This window comes from Onychostruthus taczanowskii, unplaced genomic scaffold, assembly GCF_017590055.1.
Source record: "Onychostruthus taczanowskii isolate IOZ18803 unplaced genomic scaffold, ASM1759005v1 scaffold247, whole genome shotgun sequence".
Classification (NCBI taxonomy): domain Eukaryota; kingdom Metazoa; phylum Chordata; class Aves; order Passeriformes; family Passeridae; genus Onychostruthus; species Onychostruthus taczanowskii.
Genome location: NW_024499763.1, coordinates 7,465 through 30,594, shown reverse-complemented (window position 1 = coordinate 30,594; position 23,130 = coordinate 7,465). Strand labels below are relative to the sequence as shown.

Below are 23,130 nucleotides of genomic sequence, written 5' to 3'. Positions count from 1 at the left end.
TATGCCATTAGTAAAATAGCTGTGGTTGTTATAACTCAGCTTCATATGTTTTCTTTCCCTTATGATGGCATGAACCTTAGGAGGTAGTCCTGTTGTAACAACATTTTCCCTTGTCATAGCCTAGCTGTCTTACAAAGATTAACTTTCTGTTTTATAACAGAAAAGATGTAACAAACTAGTATTTATTGTTCCATGTCAAAGTGTTCTATGAACACATTGAAATGCAGAAAAGTGATGTTTTAAGGACCTTTGTTTTTCTGAGAAATTTATATGAACAGAGAAATTAATCAGGTTTTCTAGACATCTTTGTACAGACTGTGGAAATGCTGGAGAACAAACACAGGCCTCATAAAGACAGCTGGAGGAAAGCTTTTATTACCATCATCATTACAGACACAGTTAATGTAAATGCTGCAGGGCTGTATCTCCAAAATCTAGGGCAGTGTTTTGCCCAAAACCAAGCAAATGATTTATGCCAATATGTCTACTTCCTATTTTTCCACATAAATTTGAAAAGAATTGATGTGTGGAACTGGGAGATTAAGAGTTCAAAGTCTCTGAGAACTTCTCTTCCTTTGTGAAAATCAGAGCTTCATATCTGCAGTTTTGCTCCATTTTAAAAGGTGTCTTTAAACAAGGTGATGCTCATGATCTTTGTGATAGTTTTCTTTTTTAAAAAATTATAATGTGCAGATTTTCAGACTGTGTCACTGGTGGATTTCTTCAATTTCTGCACATGTGCACCTTAGAATTGCTTTTATTCCCGTCTGACTTCTTCATTCAAAATTCTTTTGCTCACTTTTTAAAGTTTTGTTTAATTGTCTCTTACAGCATACCACTTCAGAATAATTAATTCCTGTTTTGTTGGATACATAAGAGTTGCAACAAGTCACTGAAAGTAAAAATTAACCAAACCTGTGAATTTACAGCACAGGAATGCTCGTAATTAAGCCTTAAATGCAGTGACAAAACACATCTGTTCTTTATATGTCAAAAGCCCTGTTATACCCCCAAGCTTCTGGATGTATAGCTGCTTCTGACATGGCTACCTTCTTCGTTTTGCAATATGGACTTGGATTAAAATGCATTATTCCTATTGTCTATCTTTATTTAATATTCAGAAAAAAATTAAGAAAACCAGACTGATATAGAAACACTAGCAGTAAAGCAAAATGAGCCTTTATGCAGTAACACCAGAAAATTATTTTGGAATTTTTTTTTTTGTTACATCTAACACCGAGAGCAGGGATTCTATATGGATAAGTGTACAGCAAAGTAAATTGAAGATCAGTTTGTAGCCCTTTTTTAAAACAGCATTTATGCTTTCTTTCCTTGGTGCTTGGTTAAAGCCCACATTCTGTAGATGAAGAAGAGTATGATAATATTGTACATGGAGCTCTTCAGAAGAAGGATGATGTATACTAAATATGCTGTCCTGTGCATTAACTGATCTGTAACAAATAAAAGACAGAAAAGTCTTGTTTAATCTCAACATTGTATAGCAACCTAAAAAATGGATAGAAATGGAACAATGCAGTCAGTTTACTGCTGCAATTACATTGACACCAGTGCACAGCATCAATACATGCATCAACACAAAATCTGTTCTGTTCTTTAAATGGGTTGGCACTGCTAAGGAGTTCTAGACCTAGTGAGCTTCTTAGCACTAAACTGACTTTCAGTGTCACTGGGTTATACTTCCTTGTAAAGACAAGAGCATAACTGTAATGCTTCCAGCACTTAGTATGATGTTTGTTTAAATCTTTTTGTGTTGCATTTATTGAAGATAACTGCTCATGATTCTTCCTAAATACCATTCAAGCCCAAAAAATTATTTGTCCAGAGTTCTGGGCAATTGCTAGGCTGATGTAGCATAAGCTGATATGTTTAACTACTCCAAGAGTTTAAAAACTTGGTGGTGCTTAATGCAGGCTAATAATCTAGTAGCCCAAACAGCATCTGTAGCATTTTAATTAAGCTACTTGATAAAGGTAGGAGAGCCCCTTATAAGAAGTTAGTTCAGAGTAGCACTGAAAGTTTTTTGAGTTGCCAACCCCAGACTTGAAAGATTTCCTGCATACTACTAAGAAAGATAATTTTTGTGATGTTCAGATCATATGTAGCAATATCTAACTCTTGCATGACATGAATCACTTTCCCACCTTTTAACACATTAAATTACCTCTATTAAAAACTGTTCTGCAGTCCTCTTCCTGAGGAGCAGTCTTCACAGAGTCTACTGGAAAGACAGTTTAAATGCCCCAGTTAGGCTTTTCTTTAATTTTAACAAACATTAATTGAGAAATGGGGGGAAAAAGAGGCTGTACAGGAACAAGGCTGGGAAAATGGGAAGTAAGTATTAAATAAAAAACCGGAGCCTTAAGATGAGTCTGCAAAGCAGATATTCACAAGATATTAATTTGCAGAGAGAATTTGAGGAAGAGAAATGCTCATAGAAGTGGCTAGGTATTTGTTGCCGTAAGTGAGAGAAGTGTCTTTGCCCTTTCAAGAATGTGTCCATTAGGCTGTTCCTTGGCAAAGTCTCTTTTATTTGGAACAGGAGTCAGTTTGACCAGCTGACCTTGTCAGTGAAGAAGCTGAAGTCCATTTGCCTTCACAACCTACTGTTCTCAGAAACAAAGAATAATATATGTTGGAAGAGACTTCAGTTAATGTGTTAATATTTTAGTGGTTGTTCAACAGAAAAGAATAATATTGAGGCATGTATGATCTTAACTTTCCCTACTGGGAATTTTGGTGCTAGTTTTTTTATCTAAAATACATCCTTTTTGTTCTTGAAATAGCAAATTGGAGTTTGTTCTTGGTTATGTTGTTTGTATGCATTGATACAAATATTAAATTTATATTGCATCTCTAAATACATCCTCCATCTAAATAAGCTGAAAGTATATTTTTGTCCGAACATATTTTGAAGGTTGAAATGTAATTGTTGTTTATGGCCATGCTCTCACTCATTGGTTTATTTATAGTAAGTTAAGAAAAGATGGGTATCTCCAGATAGAGAAGATTAATCTAAACCAATTTAGATTTTCTTATAGATTATTTAAACAATTTTCATTGAGTATAAGTTAATTTTTCTTTAAAGTTGCATTGTCTTTCAGATTTGGTTTTGCATAATCAATCTTTCCACAATTAAAAACAAAATCTTATTTTTATAAATGGGTATTAACTTACTATTTCTGGATTCTGGGTAAGTAATATTTTTAAACTTGTTCTCAGTAACCTCATTTTTAACTTCTTAGTTTTTTATATCTGTGACTAATATCAGGGGGTGTCAGAGGGACTTAGATCTATGAGAGGTAATACTGTTTTCAGAAACTTCTATAATATGGAAAGTAACAGACATGTTTGAGTGCAGATCTGTTGGACCTGTTATAGTTTACATTTGATGAGGTTCGCTACTTTAAAATAACTATTATTTTTCTATTACAATTGGATGCTTACTTGGGGACCATAACACAGGCTGAGTTACTTTTCCTGGGTAAACTTTTGGTAGTTTCTCCAATTGTGTACTTTAGCTATTGTGCCTAGGAGCACAGATGTGTTCATTAATAATAGAAAGCATTATTACTCTAATTTTATTGTAGAGAAAAATTATGTTTATAATAGTACACCAAATTACATTTTTAACATGTAGAATATACCTTGTGTTGGCAGTGAAATACTTTTCTCTTCATGCTCGTATTTGCAGTAGTATGTCTTGTCTTCACTCTCTGCTGGCACAGTTAACCAACTGGCAAATGAGTATTCATCCTCTTTTGTGGACAGCCAAGTGTCACCTTTTACTACGTTGTCTGTTACTTCCTTTTCACCTTCAGTCCATGTCACCCTAATAACTTCTGGGTAGAATTTCTCAATAAGGCAAACATATATTATCTGATTTTCATGTTTTTTCTGCAGGATTTCAGAGTTTTTTGGGGGAGAACTTCTTTCTTCTGAATGGGTTATTGATGAAGAAAAGTAACAAAACAGAGTTGAAAGATCAGTAGTGTACAGCAAAAAAAAACACAGCCAAAATTTGAAATTCTGAAGAGCAACAAAATAAATGCCTTATTAACAAATATTAATACACTTGTAACAAATGTAAATGCTCTTTTGAGAAACATTAAGAAACTAAAATACTGTTGAATTTGTCAATAGCTGTTAATGTCACTTAAAACTGAGTTCGAAATCTTCAGGTGGCTGCACAAGTGCCTATATCCCACAACCTTCCAAGCAGCACTGCTGTCAGAAAATGTATTTGACCGTTCAAGTCTCTGACAATTATTAAATAATAGTAATGTTTCCTGAACAAGCTTCATTTATTCAATAAGAGGAATTTATTATTGCTTTACAAAATTTATGCAAAAACAAGTACATTAAAATTTTGTCCACAGAATATTAAACATAGACCACCTACCTTTAAAATCTTAGCAGTCTTATGACTTCAGTATAAGTCCTCACTGCTATATAATGAACATCTGATACATCTCTTAATTTTTTAAAAGCCAATATTACTTTTGTGATATTTTTTAGGGCGCAAGGGAAGGAAAGATAACAATGATTGCTCTGTTTTTAAGGCATTCCATGTATTTGCCAGGTGAAAATTTTTATCAAGACAGGAAAATGGAATCACAAAATGCCCTGGACACCAAGGGTTGGCAATGCTATTCTGCCATACTAGATCTGTTTAAATGACTGAATTAAAACATCTGAAAATTAAAACCCAAAGTTAAACTAAAGCAGAAGAACATGCTATAGCAGGATAACATTGTCACATCTAAATAGTATATCTAGCCAGAGTTGACTGCATAGATGTTGTTCTTTGGGAAACATGCTCAGTATGAATATAGATTAATATATATTTAAATTAAAAGTGAGCTGTTTCCACAAGCTTATTTGACCTAATCTCCATTTAATTTGCCTCTTTGGATCAAGCCTGGATGCTCTCTCGATTAGAAGGAGACAAAATCATCCCAATTTCGTCCACACTGAGATGATATTTTGATATTATTTAAGTGGATAGTAAATTTAAGGGTCTGATTTAGGTAAACATCAACTTCTGCAGTGAGTGCATAGGCAGTGCTCACAAGCAATCATTTCTGCCTATGCTTAACTGCAAGTGAAGGCTGAACACAGTTTTCAAAACTGACTTTTGTTACATAGAAAGTACTGCTTAAGACTATTTTTTAAGGCAGCAGAGACATTTTAGGTCTTCCTTTATCCCACTTTTTCTCTTGAATTCCTATGTAAGTTTCTGCCACTGAATTTGAGCAAGTGGATGCATTGGGGTTAAGCTGTCGTCTGACTGATCGATGCAAATTTAATGCATTAGGAGAAAACAATTACTATAAAATGCATTTTTGCCAAAAAGCTTTCACTTTTCTTTAAATTATATGGCTGTTCTAGAAAAATCTTCTACATTGCATTCTCCCTGAAACAACTTACTGATCCTTTGAAGTATTTCCAATTTGGTGTTTAAAGAGAAAGATCACCTATCTTCCTTCAAAAGGGTGTCCACCTTCTGCATATTAAAAATTTCCTTCATATTAGAGATGCCATTAAAATGACAATGTGGACTGAGTTACGTTGTACCACAAATAAAGCTGCTGACAACTTTATAGTTCTCTAATGTTAATTTAGGAGTTAATTTTATCTTCTTTATGCATCAGTCCTCTCAAGGATGAAAAATTAAAGTAATTTCTAAAGTTATCTATTTGTTCCAGAGTCATATATATGTTCACAAGATCATGAAGTAGCTCTTGTCTGAGTGATATTGCACTCTGCAAAGCTTCATGAATATTTCAGAGGTTTCTTTTAGATTTCCAAAGTTTAATAATTAGCTAATTAGTCTAGCTAATTTCAGTACATATAATAGCTTAGTTTGACATTATTCTCTTAGGATATCAAGTTTAAATGGAGGGGCGAGAGAGATTCTTCCAACTGCTAGTTCATCCTGTTCATTTAGAGACTTCTGTTATGATGGAATAATTTCCACCTCTGGAATTGCTAATGTCATTCCATTTACTGTAAAAACACCCTAGGTGTGTAGCTTACATGAAACACCTAAATCATACCACGATACTGAGGAAACACATTGCTTGAATAATTGCAGCTGTGTGCATGTGTTGAAGTGTCGCATGTATGTATATGGGTAAATGGTATGGATGGTAGTAGAGAACTGAAAGAATTAAGTTTTGCATGTATGTATGTATGTATGTATGTATCTATCTATCTATCTATCTATCTATCTATCTATCTGTCTATATCTTTTTATGTGAGAAAAAAAATCTTTGTATGAATGTTTCTAAAAAAAAGGGATGAAAACTTGTAGATTTGGCTGCAGGTTTTGATGTATTTTCAGGCTGATCTGCAAAGTCTTTGAAGTCAGCAAGATAGTTGACACTGGTTTTCCTAGGCAAATTATCTGATTGTTTCTGAAGAATTTTCAAGTACTCTTCTGTCAGTTTTGATTCAGCTAAACACTGAAAGATGTTGTGGTTTACCTTGTTAAACAGTTTTCTAAGGCAGGTTTTAAGAGGTATATAGATGTCACTTTTACACATAAAATATAGGTATGACCAGATATTTCGTAAGCTAACATTTGTCTTTTCTCTCGAGTTACAATGCAGCGAGGCTATAAAACACTGTTCAAACTAAATACTGAAGTTAGGTTCATAACCAATGAGCTATTAAAAAATTAAGTTCAAAACATATGTTTATATAGATTAGCTGTCAGAAGTTTTCTTAATGAAACTCCTATATAGTTGCTTTATAAGTATCTATAAATGAGATTTATAAATAAAGTCACTGTGTTCTTAAACTGAAATTTTAATTCTTACTACTTGGATGATCCTACAAAATGGAGTAATTTTGTACTGACACTCAAAGCTCCTCTGTTCCACTCCAAGCCAGTGGGACCTGAGGGCACTCATCACACTCAGCTCATAAAAAGCATTCTTGTCCTACTTGACAGCGACTTCAGGGATTCTAACTGGTAATGATACAGTACAGTCCTGACCTATTGTGAGCCTTTCCAGATACCTTAAAGAGCTGTCAGCCTTCTTTCCAAAGCTTCCCCATTGCAAAACTTTTAAAAACATAAGACTATGAAAAAACTTACTGGAGACAATGAATTTTGCGCCAGAACCAAATACCAAATTCCCTCGCACACTGGTACATTTCTTTACAGAAACGACCATCTGAAGGGTGGGATGACATACAAAGGGACCTGGACAAGCTCAAGAAGGGAGCTTGTGAATTTCATGATGTTTAACAAGACCAAGTGCAAGGTGCTCCACCTGCGTCAGGGCAAGCCCTGGTGTCAACACAGGCTGAGGGATGAACAGATTGAGAGCAGCCCTGCTGAGAAGGACCTGGGGGAGTTGGTGAATGAGAGGCTGGATATGACCCAGCCATGTGCACTTGCAGCCCAGAAAGCCAAATGTGTCCTGGGCTGCATCAAAAACAACATGACCAGCAGGGCAAGGGAGGGGATTCTACCCCTCTGCTTTGCTCTGATGAGACCCCTCCTGGAGTGCTGAGTCCAGCTCCAGGGTCCCCAGCACAGGACAGATATTGACCTGTTGGAACAAGGCCAGAGGAGGCCAAAACATTGATCAGACCTCTCCTATGAGGAAAGGCTGAGAGAACTGGTATTGTTCAGCCTGGAGAAGAGAAGGCTTTGGGTCGACTAATTGCTCCCTTCCAGTACCTGAAGGGAGCCTACAAGAAAGATGGAGAGAGATTTTTTCACAAGATCATGTAGTGACAGGACAAGGGGGAATGGCTTCACACTGAAAGAGAGTAGTGTCAGGAAGAAGTTCTTTACTTTGAGGGTGGTGAGGCACCATAACAGAGCGTCCAGAAAAGTTGCGAATGCCCCATCCCTGGAACTGTTTAAAACCAGGTCAGATGGAGCTCTGAGTAACCTCACCTAGTGGAAAGTGTCCCTGACCACAGCACTGGGGCTTAAACTAAATGATCTTTAAGGTCTCTTTCACCCCAAGCCATTCTATGATTCTGGCCAGAAAAGTACCAGATTTAACAACTATAATATGAACAACAACATTCTCTTGATTTGGCTTTGTGAATATAGAATATTTGGATTCAATCTCAGCTAATGCTGCTATTCACAAAGACCCTTATCTTAAATCCTGGTTTCCTCCATTTCTTACTTATTTTAAGTTCTTAAATGTGAAGTAACTACAGCCCTTTTTCTCTGTTAATGATTCAAAAGCCTTGGGCTCATAAAGACAAAATCCTACAGAATTATAGTGATGATTGAAAAGAATTTATTTTGAACTGGATACAGGAAAAGCATGGCAACTACCTGATAAGGTAGGTAATGGTTTTCACTAAAAACAACATGCTTATCATGCCACAGATATTTGCAGCAAATTATAGGTATGATTTACTTAGTCCTTCTGGCATAAATCATTGAACCAATCTTTGCTTGATATGTTAATATAGGTTTATGTATTAACCAGGTTGAAAACTCTTGGTAGCAGTACTTCCTCTGCCTTGTATTTGTTTAGTTGTTCACTTCAGGATTATGGCATTTAAAGCACATGTGGGAAATGGGAAAAAATATTGTCTGCTACTTTCCATTAATATAAATGTCTCTGCAAGAAAGGCAAAAAAAGCATAACTTTTTCATTAAGCCATTATTAAGCAGTAATTCACCATAATTAATACTGAATAATTAATTAATTTGTTAAGCAGTTATTAAGTAATGAGAAGAACATTTGGAGGTACTAATTTATTTCTAATGCCGAAGTGTTGCATATGTGACAAAATACTTATGAACAAGTTATTTATCTTTTTCTAGCCTAATCAAAAAAAGATTTTTTGCAATGTCCATTGCATACTGCTCTTTGTGTCTGTATTAGAAAGAGGTTTTCTTTTTTCATGCTTAATACTCTGCTGCTTGATTACCTGCTAATTCCTTCAGTACAGCTGGAGGAAAGAATGAGATCTCTGAAAATTATTACAGACCATTTTCCACCAGATTTCTAGGAGAACAATGATCAAAAGTGGCTTGAAATAGGTTACTTTTAGGCATGTTTGTGATCCCAAACCACTGCATTACAAATACCACAAGGATGCATGTAGGAAAGCAAGCTGGGAAAGAAAATCCTGCACAAGGAATGGTGCTGACTGAAGCTCTAAGTGGGCTGAGTGACCTCTGAGAGAATATAATACTCATCTATATGACCACTCCAAGCTCCTATAACTTATTGTATGAACAATATACATACAACTTACCTGAGACAATGAGTTTTGTACCTGAGCCAAACACCTTGTTGTAATAACCAATCACAGTGAATAAAGCCTTTACAATATCAGTGCAGCTCAGTTGTGTTTGCATGGGTACATAGTATTCTTTAAAGAAAATCAGATTTGTTGTATAATCAATTTTTAAATGATAGGAAAGTCAAAAAGGAGCAGTCACCTAAAATAAAGTTTTAAAAAATGGAAAAAATGTGGAATTTTTGGAGGGTATATAAGCTGTTAAATGAACAGAATTCATCTCAACTAATCTGACTCTTTTGAAGGTTTAGGCGGACAGTGCAGATAGAACACCTTGGCTCCATCTCTGCTTTCTGGAAACAGGCAGCATCACCCTAAGATTTATTTGATGAGATGTTGATAAAGTACTTTGCTCCTTATACACCCCTATAAGATCAGACCCAGAGCTGGTGAACATTATATAGAAATCTGAGGAGCATGAGACTATTGACCAATATTTTTGTTACCAGTAACTTGAAGCAAAACTGCATTGACTGGAATTAAAATTCCCACTAACAAGATACACTATTTTCAGCTGGTCAAAATTAGGCAAACCATTTTCATCTCAGATGCTTAGCTGAGACAAATTACAGGCAAGTATCACAGCACCTAGGGTTAACTTGAAGCAAAATATTTTGAAAATATTTTGAATTTGAAATTGATAATAAGCAGTTTCTGCAAAAGCTAGGAAGAGAGAGCAGCTTTTCAACTCTGCCTGTCTTAAAAGGTGCAACTTACTGTTCTGGGCATATCTGAGATAACTCTCATTTTCATTCATAGTCAGATACAGTCCAAAAGAAAAATGTTTACCTTTTCAAAGAATATGTGTAACACAGATGTTGGACATATTATTTTCAGAATGAATTTGGAATATCACAAAGGTCAGATGTGCATACCTAGAGATAAAAAACATTTTTCTGTTCTCCAAATGCTAGCTTTGCCATATTTAAATTCATTTTTACATAGAAAATCATAATGAGATAAGTTATAGGTCTCTGCTGCAATAGTTGTTGTGTTTCCCAGATTTCTTGCATAAATACAGAACAATTACATGGTGTTCTGCAAATAAAAATGGAAATGCCGTTTAAGGGGGAAACCTTGTGAAGTATTCAGAACAGTTAGAATTAGAGAGAATTAAAATAGCACAGCACTTCATGCCAGCCAATGTCTAGCTGTATTAAAAAGCATTTCAAAAGTAGTCAAGTTTTACGTTTTGTACTTACTTGAAACTCTAAGTTCAGTTCCACTTCCAAATATTTTGATGTCAGGATCCCACAGTGTGATAATGTTTATCAATATCTCCTGCACTGCACTTTTCTTGCATAGGCTACAGAAAAAGTCTCTCTGGTTTAGAGGCTGGTGATAAATCTGACTGAGTGCTATAGCTGAATTTTCAGCATTGACTAGAGTGTCATTTCTAGAAATACTTTAATTTTTGTAGCAAGTAAAAAGTTCTGACAATTTTTGGTCAGAGGCATGGAGAGAAAACATTTTAAATTTCTCTGCAATTCTTCCCAGCAGTTTGCAATTTGAGTTAATTATAGCCACCTTGATAATGTCATGTAGTTTCTGAGTAACATACTGTTGGCATTGCTATATGCTTTATATTGAAATATATATACACAGCATTCATCCTTTGGATTGCATAGCTTCACCACAATTAAAAAAAATACAAATACAAAAGTAAACCACTTGCTTTCAGTACGGACAGGAACTAGTATTACACTGAGGGAAATTTTCTTCCCAATCAATTTAGACAAGACCACTCTGTCAATAAGAAACTTTTTCATTTCTCACATGCTGTTCTGGGAGTTAACTTTCAAGCAGTTTACTGTTGTTTCTTAGAACAGGATGAAACCATCCCAGTATTTAAATTTACCTACCCAGTTGGGGCACTATGCACCGTTCACAAAGAAAACATGATTTATCAGGCAGAAAATAATTTTCCTCACAGTATTTCATTCTTGATTATCTGAGAACTTGAATGATTATCTGAAAATCTGTTTAATGATAATGGTACTTACCAGAGACAATTAACTTTGTTCCCATGCCAAAGTATTTGATCCAGGTGCTCCACACTATGTTTTGACTTTACAATAAGCCAGCATGCTCTCTTGATATACCATTGATGAAGAAAATCCCAATTTTTCCCATTCATCCATGGGAGTCTGCATGAAGACATGGTCCTTGGCTGCTGAGAGGTCGTCAGGAATTTCAGATGTGCATCTGGATATTCAGCCAATAGCTAATGTTCTTCAGAAAAAAAATCTCTTTCCTGTTAGAAAACCTCTCCAGTTAATGTCTTAGAACTAGATTATGAATTTTCTTTGATTTTAGACAGTAAATAAGAACACAGAGTTCTGCATGTAAAAAAACCATGTTCCTTCAGGTGAAAATCCTGCTCTTTACCAAAGGTGTACACCTGCAATTACATGATATCAAGTACTACTAGCATGGAGTCAATTTTTCATTGTTGGAACACAGAAGAGAGAAAGGAGGGAGAGCCAGCACCAAAAGCATTGTGAAAGTGTCTGTGTGCTGCATGTTGTCCCAAGTAGGTTGTTATTGTCTGCCCATCTCTTGGAATCACTCCAGGCTTTGCTACAGCAACTCACTGGCAGTTTTTTATATAATAACTGGTGGGAAAAGGAGGCTTTTCCTTGCATGGGTTTTTTATAAAACAGCCCAAGATAACATCAGAGGAGTCACTACTACTGTCAATCAAACAGCCTCCATGCTTAGTTTGGCATTTAAAATAAACAGAGTTAAAGTTTACTTCTGGGATCTCTTGTAGCATACTGACTGCAAAATTATGTTGAGAAATTACTATGTGTGGCAAAAGACAGGAACTAGAGGCTGAAGGTCTTTCAGGTGAAATAGGTGTAAAAAACCCCAGTGGTCTACTTTGAAGTCTTCTGAACAGAAACATCCTAATCACAACGACAAATCAAGAGCAGGAGTGATGTCGACAGAATGATGCTGACTGGTGTTTTTCCTGCCACGCCCTTAGACATGCAGTGAAGGAAACCCCCTATCTCAGTTCTGGCCAGACAGGGTTAATTTTTGCAGCAGATGGGAGAGTGCATGGCTAGGACACACAAGTTACTCTGCATCACCTCACCTTATTGCTGGATGTGGGGGAAGGAAGTCTCTTCTGGGGGAGAAGGGGCTCCTTCTGGTCAAGTACCTGTGGCAGAGTGAGATGTTGGGTAATACTGGTTCCGGGCTGGAGGGAGACGTCAGCTAACGCCAGTTTCAAGCAATCATGTGGGAATTGTTTTGTATGTTGCACACTTCATCAACTAAGTTGCTGTTATTGTTTGGTTTTTATCTCATTGCTGTTTCCAGTAAATAGTTCTTATCTCAACTCATGATTTTCACGTTCTGTGCCTTCAATTCTACTCTCAAGCCCTCCACAAGAGAGTAGGGAGAGCAAGCAAGCATAACATGGTTTGAGGAGCATAGGAGCACTACACTGGGGAGTACAATTCCTAAACCATGATGACTTTACTTGGTGTTCAAACAGGGTATGAAATGTTAAAATAACGACAGGTCTGTCCAGAGATGGTTAAAACCAAATTTGATCCAGGTATTTATTATACAAAGCATGGAGCCACTAGTTACAATTTTGCTTGATCTGTTCACATGGTTGTGGTGCCTAATCCTGTTTATATTCCTTTGTGTGCTCCTTTCAGAGCAGGGAGAAGGATCAGGGTTTTTGATGTATTGGGGGATATTAGCTAATGACATGACAACATCAAAATCAATGAGGGACATTTGGGATGTAAATTCAATGTTGCTCTCCTACCCTTACCTTGGGCACAGCCTTTGGGGATCTTTTTATTAATAATTATTAATAATCATAGCAAATTTGTGGAAGGAGCAGGAGAGGACAATTTTCCCAAGATTTTCACCTCCTTTTCCTGCTTCAGGCCTGTTGCAACAGCTTTTGAGAATTTTGAATTTCCCTTGGGTGTTAAAGAAAGCGTGTTCTTGTTGCAAAGTCTGCCAGATCTCCTCAGTGTGGCTCACACCGTGTTCAGAGTCAGGACAGAGATATATAGGAAGGTTATTTCAGAGATCCAGCTTGAGAGTTTTTAGTCATGAGTGCCATAAAAGGTAGGAGATTATGGGCCAGTTTTTGAAGGATCACTCTGTTCCAATGTTTTGGAAGTTCACCCCTGGGGTTGAGTGAGGCGAAGGTTTTGCTCTAAGGTTGTGGGAGAAATCCCCTTAGTTATGGTGATCAAAAGCTCACCCCCATTGTCCCCTGGGAGTTCATCTGTAAAATGATTACTAGAAAGTTCTTTGTTCCTCCTGTTGTTATTGGTTTTTATTTGCTGCATTGATATTCATATTCCTAACCCCAATTTGTCATTGGTACCCTGTCCCTCAGATTCTTCCCCTAACCTATCCTATATATATCACCGATCCTACCCTTACCCTCACCCTATACCCTGTTTGTGGTCCCTGCTCTTTGTTGTTTTTGCTGATTAAAACTATCTCTTATTTTCAGATCACTAAATCATGCCTGTCTCTATTTATTTGCCATGCGGACTTTCTCCGAATAGTCCTGAGGCAACACTTGGACATGCCATCTGGGCCTGGTGTGCCACACTGCAGGACACTGGCAGAGGTGTAACTTACTGTAATGTGCCCTGCCTACTCTTTACTGGACATAGTCCAATACCAGACAGCACTTTCAGGGAGAAGAGGAGGAAAACACACCAATAGGTACTGTGGCCACTCAAACTGCAGCTGAATGAGAGAAACAACCCGTGCTAGTTCAGAAGAAAAAATACAAGACAAAATCAGTTTGTTTAGTGAAGGATGAAGAATAGGGCCCTGTAGTGGTTTGTTAATTTTAGATTTTGCTGATTTTGAGATTTTCTGGTTAATGCACTAAGGAGTGTAGTGAGTTTAGTGTTGGCTAATCACTAATGCACTCACTTCTTGTTGTGAGATAGGATTAGGATAAAAGCAAAGCAGGCTCAAAAATTAAAAAAGAAAAACTTAGTAAAAGTAATTAAAAGAAAGAGTAATAAGAATCAGAACAAAAGCTTCAGAACACTTCTCTTCCTCTCACAACCTTTTCTTTCTTGCTGACAGTGTAAAGAAACAAAATCTAAAATTTCAGTCAGCTTACCACCTCTAGAATAGTCTTTCTTCAGTTTACTTAGGGAGATAAGTCCCTCTTTTTCATGTCATGGAGACTTCTCTACATGAAAACAGTTCTCTCATAGCTTTCATGAATAGCAGCCGCTTGGGGAAATTCGTAATTGTGAACTCTCATATTTGATAAGCTTTTTTCACAGTTGTGTTTATGGCTATGTTAACTTATGGGGTATTGTTTTAAAGATGAACTGTTTAAAGGTAAAATATCTCATTATCTATCTCTGAAATCATCTCTAGGAGCAGACATCTTTTCTTCTTGAGGGCACAGGACTACTCTTTTCTCCTCTGTTCAAACTTCTAATAGAATCACAGCTACTTTAACATCTTCTAACTTTAGTATGGAACCTTCTGTTCAATATCTACAATTTGAACACTTTCATCTCTCTATACCTTTATGTGTTATAGGGAAAAAGAAGATTTCTTTATAGCTTTATAAGAGGATTTCAGTCCCAAGATTAAGACATCTTCTTATCCCTCCCATCTGGAACTTGACTTCCTCTTCACTAACTTTAGTGTTTTTATGTTGTTCTTTTACATATTTGCATCTTGTTCTTTTTTTTTTTTTTTTTCACTCGAGAGAGTATTAAAGCACAGAAATATCTCACTTGAAGTTTGTATCGAGTCACCTAAACTATGACTAGAAGGACAGCTAAAATTTAATCAGTCAGTCTAAAACTCAGCAGCAACACACCAAAAAAAGGTGTATAGCTTCTCTTTGCCCCTGCCCAATAGTTATAGTAGAATCTTCTATGAGCTGTCTCGGCCCAGGTTGCTCCTGAAAGTTAACAGATTCAGTTCAGTCCCAGGCTAGTACTAAGATGTTAGAAATCGCAACCATAGCCTCACCCCCGGCACTTCCTCCCCTGCACAGCAGCCGATAAAAAGCCAGCGAGCGCCCGGCGGGGAGAAAGGAGCCCGGCCCCGCGGGCCGGGCTGCCCGTCCTGGCCTAACTAAGACGGGGGCTGGGGCCATCCGGCCTGGCCTAGCTAAGGCAGGGGCCGGGGCATGTTGCCTCTTTACCGACCAGAAGAGAAAGTTTTTTCCAACATTTTTCGTATTTAACGTGTTTTTCACAGAGGTTTGTACAGTTTCCCAGTAGTTCTGTAGACTGTCAGTTACACAAAACTTTTACATTGCATCTGCAGATGCCTCTCATGCAAAACCACTACAGGCGCTCACAACAGGAGGAAGAGGCAAGGCCAGACATAAACACTAATCCCTACCCCAGGTGAGCTGTGAGATATGTGAAAAGATTTCAGCTGCCTGTCAGGAGAGCCCCTGGTGACCTTCCTACCCTGATGCTGGGAAAACGTGGCCCACAACATAAAAGTAGATGGTAGTGAAGCCAAGCAGCTGAGATCCTTGTTCTGGGATCTGAGCATTGGCAAGGGGATTGGGAAGCGGACAGAAACTTTCAGCCTCTGGAGGTGACTCCTGTCAAGTGGAAGGGAAAGGATTCTTTCATCCTCTCAAAGATGACCCAATAGAGTACCCAAGGAAGTTGAATACCCTGGAAAAAGGCATCCAGTACCTGAGCGAATTAGCTGTGCTGAAGGTAATCTTTAGGGATTCAAATAACAAGCAGTCCCTTGTCCAGTGTACACAATGTATGCGGCAGAAGTTTGTATGGAGCTTGCCATCATTGTACACAACCCTTTGAAATTCTTTTCACTGACATCAATAAAAGAAGAAGAAACACTGCTTCAGGTGATGACCCGACTCTGACAGTATGTTCATCTTTTTTCCTCCCTACCAACCTAAGCCTTGGCTGTGGAAACATTGCCCAAAACTCCAGACAGACTCAAAAGATTCAAGCATGTTAGAGAGGAAATGTCTGATATTCTGCCAGTATGGACCACAGTCTCTTCTACTGGGAGCATGCACCCTCCGCTCAAGAGAGTGGTACACACCACAAGGTAACCTAGAGGTGGTTTTATTTGTATAACTATAGAGAGGACATGAGGAAGCACCTCTGCCTTAGCAGCACAAGTACATGAGTGTGCTGATTTAAAAACACAGCTGGAAAATTAAACCCCATTTAAGCTTCTCTTTTCCCTCCACCCCCTCTTAGTGAGAGACTAAAAGCAGAGATTCTGAGTTAAGAACCATTTACTTGAGGAAAAAAAATGAATAAAATAAGAAAAATGAACAGTAATTATATTAAAGTACAGAAAACAAAGGTGATTTACATACAGAAGGTTATTCACCAACCAAGACCCTGCACAACCTGAGACAAAGAAGTGAGACCTGGCCCCTCCTCCCGTGCACTGGGCCATACAGCACCTGGGAAGCTAGCTAGGTAGTCTGAATGCAAGCTATGCTGCTGAAAAATGCTGGCGCCATCAGTTGCAGCAGTGGTCCCAATGCAGGGGTCCCTTTTCCCAGGACAGTGAGTGGTTATCCCAGTAGTGGTCCTGGTGGGCACTGCAGCTGGCATTGGGGTTCTTGGCAGCTGCAGATTTAACAGCAACAGTAGCAGCAGCTGTGGCAGTAGCAGCATTTACCCCTTTTGAGTTTCCGATGGCCATGTGTTTAAGGGAACAGTTTATTCTTTCCCATGGCCAAGGTGAGACTGACTGCTTCCAACTTCGGATGCAGCATGCTCAACCTTTTCTGCTGCAACCAAACTCCAGCCATGATGTGAATTGTATGGAATTAAATAGTGTTAGAAACTCCACCCCTCTTTTTTAGCTCTGTACCCAGGACAACCTCTGCACGAAATTCTTCAAGGATAAATGCCCCTCCATTTTACAGTGGGCAAATCTTCAGACAAAGTAGGAGGGCTGAGGTTACTTCTGATCCTCTTGAAGGGACCTCCAGTTCATGTTTACAAGAACTGAGAAATGAGTACTATGACCAGAAATAGAGGGGACTCCAGCCAGGTGGAGAAAAGGGACAATCAGATCTATTGTACTGCATGAATCTGACGGCCTGACACAAAAGTGTATAGCAAGAGTGTAAGGCTATAGTTGGCACTGGCACACAATGTACCCTGATGCCATCAAGATCTATAGGGACAGAATCTATCTTTATTACTGGGGTGATAGGGGGATCCCAACAGCTGACACTACTGGAAGATGAGGTGAGCCTAACTGGGGAAAAAAGGCAAAAAGACTCGATTCTAATTTGGCCCAGAGGGCCTGTGTGTCCTTGGCATAGATTACCTTGGGAGACGGTATTTTGAGGACCCAAGAGGTCATTGTTGGCCATTTGGGATAGATGCTGTGGAGATAGGAGAAATTAGACAGCTGAATACCTTGCCTGGTCTCTCAAAGGATCCTTCTGCTGTGGGACTGATGAAGGTCGAAGAACAGGTACCGATCACTGCCACAACACTGCATCATCAACAATATTGCACCAACCGGGACTCTGTGACCCTCATCCATGAGATGATTCATGAACTGGAGAGCCAGAGAGTGGTCAGTAAGGCTTGCTCACCCTTTTAATAGCCCCATATGGCCAGTGTGTAAGTCCAGTGGAGAGTGGAGACTGACAGTGGACTACAGTGGCCTGGATGAAGTTACACCACCACTGAGTGCTGCTGTGAAGGACATGCTGGACCTTCAGTAAAAACTGGAGTCCAAGGCAGAAAAGTGGTGCCACCATGGACATTGCTAATATGTTTTTCTCCATTTCTTTAGCAGCAAAGTGAAGGCCACTGTTTGCTTTCACCTGGCGGGGTGTCAAGTAAACATGGAACGGGCTGCCTCAGGCATGGAAACAGCCCCACTATTTGCCATGGACTGATCCAGACTGTATTGGAAAAGAATGAGGTTACAGAATACTTGCAATACATTGGTGACATTATTGCATGGGGCAACACAGCAAAGGAAGTTTAAACAGAATAGGAGGAAGAGGCTCTACCATATAGTCAGCTACCAGAAAATGAAAAGTGATATCTTCTCTTTACTGATGGCTTCTGCTGTATTGTAGGGATTCACTGAAAATGGAAAGCTGATATATGGAGTCCTGCATGGTGAGTCCCAGAAGCTATTGAGGCACAAGGTGGATCAAGTCTATTTGCAGAGCTGAAAGCTGTCTAGCTGGGTTTAGATATCACTGAAAGAGAAATGGCCTGTGCTCTACCTCTACACTGACTCATGGATGGTAGCAAATGCTCTGTGGGAGTGATGGAGAGATACAAAAAGAACAATTGGCAGTGCAGAGGTAAATGCATCTGGGCTGCTGAACTGTGGCAAGACATCACTGGCCAGGTACAGAAGCTGGTTGGACAACTACATCATGTAGATGCACAAGTGCACAAGAGTTGGCCACAATGACAGACAGGTGGAATGGGCTGCCAAAATTAAAGTGTCTGAGATGGATCTTGACTGGCAATGATGAATTATTTCTGGCTCACTGGGCCCAGACACCACAGGTCATCAGGGAAGAGGTGCAACAAACAGATGTGTTCTTGATCAAGGGGTGGATCTAATAATGGACATTGTCATCCAGGTTATCTACAACTGGGAAACATGCACTGCAATCAAGCAGGCCAAGAGGGCAAAGCCTCTGTGGTATGGGGAACGATGGTTGAAATATAAATATGGGGAAGTCTGGAAAATTGCTTGCATCACATTCCTCCAAACCCATCAAGGCAATTGCTACATTCTTACAATAGGGGAAGTAACCACTGGATGGCTGGAGACCTACCCTGTGCCTCACACCACTGACAAGACCACCACCTTGGGCCTTGAAAAGCAAGTTTTACGGCAACGTGGCATCCCAGAAAGAAATGAGTCAGACAATGGGGATCATTTTAAAAATGGCCTCACAGACAGCAGGGCCAGAGAGCACAGTACTATTGAGTGGGTATATCATATTGTCTCATGTACCAGCCTCTGGGAATATCAAAGCCTCCACATATCAGAGAAGGGGATAAAATCCCCATGGTGCATATGAGGAATATATGTTAGAGTAGACAATTTGGATTAGTCCTGCCTTCAGCAAAGGGAAAGCCATCCATGGGATTATTTTTGGTGAAGGACCTGGGTGCACATGGTGAGTAATGCAGAGGGGGTATGCAATTTGTGGGAATTTGTCCCTCAAGGAGATTTGATTTTTTGGTAAGAACAGTCTGTGTAACAGTTTAATTGTATAATATTGGTTGCTGAGTGACACTGCCACTGTATGCCATAACCACCATGGACGACGAGCATGGACTGCCCCAGATACACCAGTCATGATCTCCTGATGCAGTTTGCAACCACCCACCAGCACACCAGCCCTCCTGCCCTGGAAGATATGTAGGACCGATAGAACCCACAGTCAAGGACTAAATGAACTCAACAGACATCTTGGAGGGATGGCCATTGACTATAGAATTTATATTCACACTTTTGTATTTATGTAGATATGTGTATATATATACATAGCTGGAAGGTGTAGAATCTGAGTATGATGTAGATGGTATAGAATCAGGAACAGATAATGTCCTGGTTTTGACCAAGACAGGGTTAATTTTTGCAGGAGGGGCACCTGTATTCTACACCACCTTGTGTCACTGCTGGGGGAGGGGAAAAGGGGGTCTCTTGTGGTTGGGGTAGCATGGCAGTGGTTCATGTTTTACATGGCTCTGTGTGATGAGTTTCCACACACGAATAACTTGCCTCTTTCTTGTATATTGTTGTTAGTATTGTTGCTGTTACTGTTCCTTTTCTTATTGCATTGCTGTTTCCAGTAAACTGTTCTTATGTCAAACCACGATCTTTTAATTTTGTGCCTTCAGCTATCCTCCCTACCTCACTGCAGGTGGTAAGGGGAAGGGGAAGTGGGAGTGAGGGAGCAACATAAGGTATGGAGTGATTCAGTGGGAACACTAAATTCGGGAATACCTTTCCTAAACCATCACAATCCTATTTGTTTTAACATGAAATGGATGAAGAAGAATGGATGGTTATAAGCAGCACATCATCAGCTCTGATAGGTAAGAGATTGCAAATCCCTAATTTGAACTGGTCTGTGTGGAATTTTGTGGTAACTGAATTAGGGTAGACAGGGCTTACAGTTTTTCCAGTGGCTTGCAGTTGCTAACATGTATGGCAGGGAATATTACATGGTGAAACTTTTTCTCAAAAGTGCTAGGCAGTGGCAAGCATATAATTCCCACCACTGAGGTACTTCCTTCAGCACACTGTATTTCTTTTCTGCCTAATCTTTCCTATGGAGAAAAGTGGCCAGACTAGAAGATTGCTGCTTCTCTGTTTGCTCCCCTAAAGACCACCAGAATTATGCCATGGCTGTGTAAAAGCACCAAAGGAGCAGGTAATATCTAGTATTTATGTGCTAAGTTTTAAGGCAGTGAAGATTTCCTTTGCCCTTAAAATAGTAGATGTGTGTTGAAGACAGGACTGCTAATGATAAACCAGACTTTGAGAAGGACATCTATGTGGGGTTACCCACTTTTTTGGAGTAGCAGAAAAAGGTTGGGCTTTTCAACAGCACTCAGATGCAGTGAATAGACTGGTGGAGTGGCACAGTTACAACCTTGTGGTTCAGACGTTGCGGGTGGTTTTTTTTTTTGCCTTGATGATCTTTGTGTTTCTATCACAGTGAGGATCCCAGTAGGCACAGTAGTAAGTAGCAGCATCATCTGGAATTACATCTTTTATTGTAAGAACACACCTCTTCTGGACAGAACTTATTTCAACTATGTATCTGTTTGCTTGAAAGTCACTTTCAACAGTAACTTTTCCTTCCGAAACAAACAGAAACCTCTCTGGAGCTTCACCCTCCTTCTGCTTATACCAGTGTATGAAGATGCCATCAAAATTTGCCTCTAATGTTTGAATTTCACATGTCATCCGTGCACTTTTTTGGAACTTGGTGATGGATATAGGACTCTGCATGGGAATTTCCTGTGCAAATCCATCTAGGAAAGAGAAAAGGACAAATTATGTAATTAGCTGGAATTCAGGGATTTGGAAAGAAGCCTGTTATGGATGCAAAGCAATGGGTGCCTGTGAGGAAAGGTAGGAAAATAAGGAAGTACTTACAAGACCAGGAGGCTGTGGCCACAAACACTATGAGCAGCAGCATGTTTGCTTGTCACACTTTGCTCTCTTTGAGATTCAGAGGAGGATGAAAGGGACTCCAAATGGGAACCGTGTTGTACAGAAGGAGGAAGTGGTTCTCTTGAATGGTCTTCAGTGATGAATGTTCTGTGTGCAAGCGGATGGGGTGTTTTTGCAGAAAACCCTCTCCGGGCTGCCAAATATTAAAATTGGTAAAAAGGCCGTAGTCCTGTCTGCTTTTCAAGTAAATATGGGAAATACTGGTAAAATCCAAGGATTGTGGCCCTATAAAACTCAGTCAAAGTGACTGAGAAAAGGCTGCAGCCAAAAGCATGTCCAGACATGTATGGTAGAGTGAAGGTTTCAGCCTGGAGGTTACCCTGGTGGGCAGTGATTGCATACCTTACCTGAGGGGTGCAGAGAGGTGCACAGTGTCAGAGCAGGTGAGGACTGCCTTTTGCTGCTTCATCTTAGCCCTAACGTAGTCCATAACCTAGGTGCAAGGTGCAGAAGTGCCCAGGGTGCCCCTGTGCTGGTACTGCCCTCCACCAAAGCTGAAGACCATCCACCTGCAGTGACTGCAGAATCTCAACTGTTGGGACTTGCCTTTGCTTTGGTTTAGCGTGTGGGAAGAAATGCACAGCCACAGGATTTCTGTTTCAAAGCTTAGCTGAGATGCAAACAATTATTGGAAAAAAATGCTGGAAAATAGAACAGCTGTTGTCAACAGCCATTGCAGAGAGACATCTTGATGAGTGGGTTTGATGCTGTGGGGTCTCCCCTGTGACTGGTGAGCCCAGGCTGATCCTCCTCCACCAAAGGCTATATCTTTCTTGCTCCAAACTTTCCATCTGATCTCAGGGGCCTGGAATACCTGAAGACCATTTTATGGGTAAATGCTGAGGCAAAGAAAATACTGAGTACCTGTTTCCATGTCATACATCACCATTTTCCCTGCCCCATCCAGCAACTTTCCCTAGTGTCTCTTTTGCTGCTGCTGTATTTATAGAATAATTTATTGTTTCCCTTTATCTCATTTGCCAAATTCAATTATTGCTTTCTTAAGCCCATTCCTGCATGGTTGAACAGCAGTCCATACTGCTCCTGGATCACCTGCCCCAGATTCCCCCTCTTTTGTACTTCATTTTTATGCCTGATTAAAGTCAGCAGCTTTTATGCTCACTCTTGAGATACTCCTGATGCCTCTACTTAGTTTTCTAGGTGTCAGACTGGACCTTTCTTGAACTTGGAGAAGATTCTTGGATATCAACTAGCATTCCTGGACACTTCTCTTCAGGGTTGCATTCAGTGTGATGTTTCCAAGCAGATCTCTGAAGAACTTTAAAGTCTACTCTCCTGAAGTCCAGAGCTGAGTTCCTGCCTTTTGCCCTGCTGCCTTCTCTCAGGAGTCTGAACTCCACTGTGTCATAGTCACTGCAGCCAAGGCTGCCCTTACCTTTCCATCCACAACAATGTCCTTATTGGCTGCCCAATCACCTGAAACCTCCTAGACTAGTTGTGAGAAATTCTCAAATCCCACAATACAACGATAAAAGGCAGGCTGACTGAAGTTAACATTGGAGATCACATGTACTACAACATATTTTTTAAATAGTTGAGGAAGACAGAACCATCCATAGCAAGATGTTA

At 39.4% G+C, this 23,130-nt stretch overlaps 1 protein-coding gene across 1 annotated transcript; it reads right to left on the bottom strand.

Annotated features, from left to right (window-relative positions):
* Positions 1-542: 542 nt before the first annotated feature.
* Positions 543-21,599, bottom strand: LOC121336809 (immunoglobulin kappa light chain). Its single transcript, XM_041406301.1, has 6 exons — positions 21,463-21,599; positions 21,032-21,338; positions 9,268-9,326; positions 3,666-3,956; positions 2,183-2,239; positions 543-1,451 (listed from the first exon to the last, which is right to left on the bottom strand). Exons 1-6 carry the CDS (start codon positions 21,503-21,505, stop codon positions 1,318-1,320), a joined length of 891 nt encoding a protein of 296 aa, XP_041262235.1. The 5' UTR covers positions 21,506-21,599; the 3' UTR covers positions 543-1,317.
* Between the last annotated feature and the right edge of the window lie 1,531 nt (positions 21,600-23,130).

Bases quoted from the DNA above. Each gene is read 5' to 3' on its own strand.
- LOC121336809 (XM_041406301.1), bottom strand. From the start codon at position 21,505: ATGCTGCTGCTCATAGTGTTTGTGGCCACAGCCTCCTGGTCTT. The intron at 9,327-21,031 runs CTGGGATCCTCA...AAAGGCTTTATT, and splicing joins GCTACTTACTACTGTGCCTA to CACTGTGATTGGTTATTACA. The intron at 3,957-9,267 runs GTAAGTTGTATG...TAACCCATTCAG, and splicing joins TACAAAACTCATTGTCTCAG to AAGAAAGAAGTTCTCCCCCA.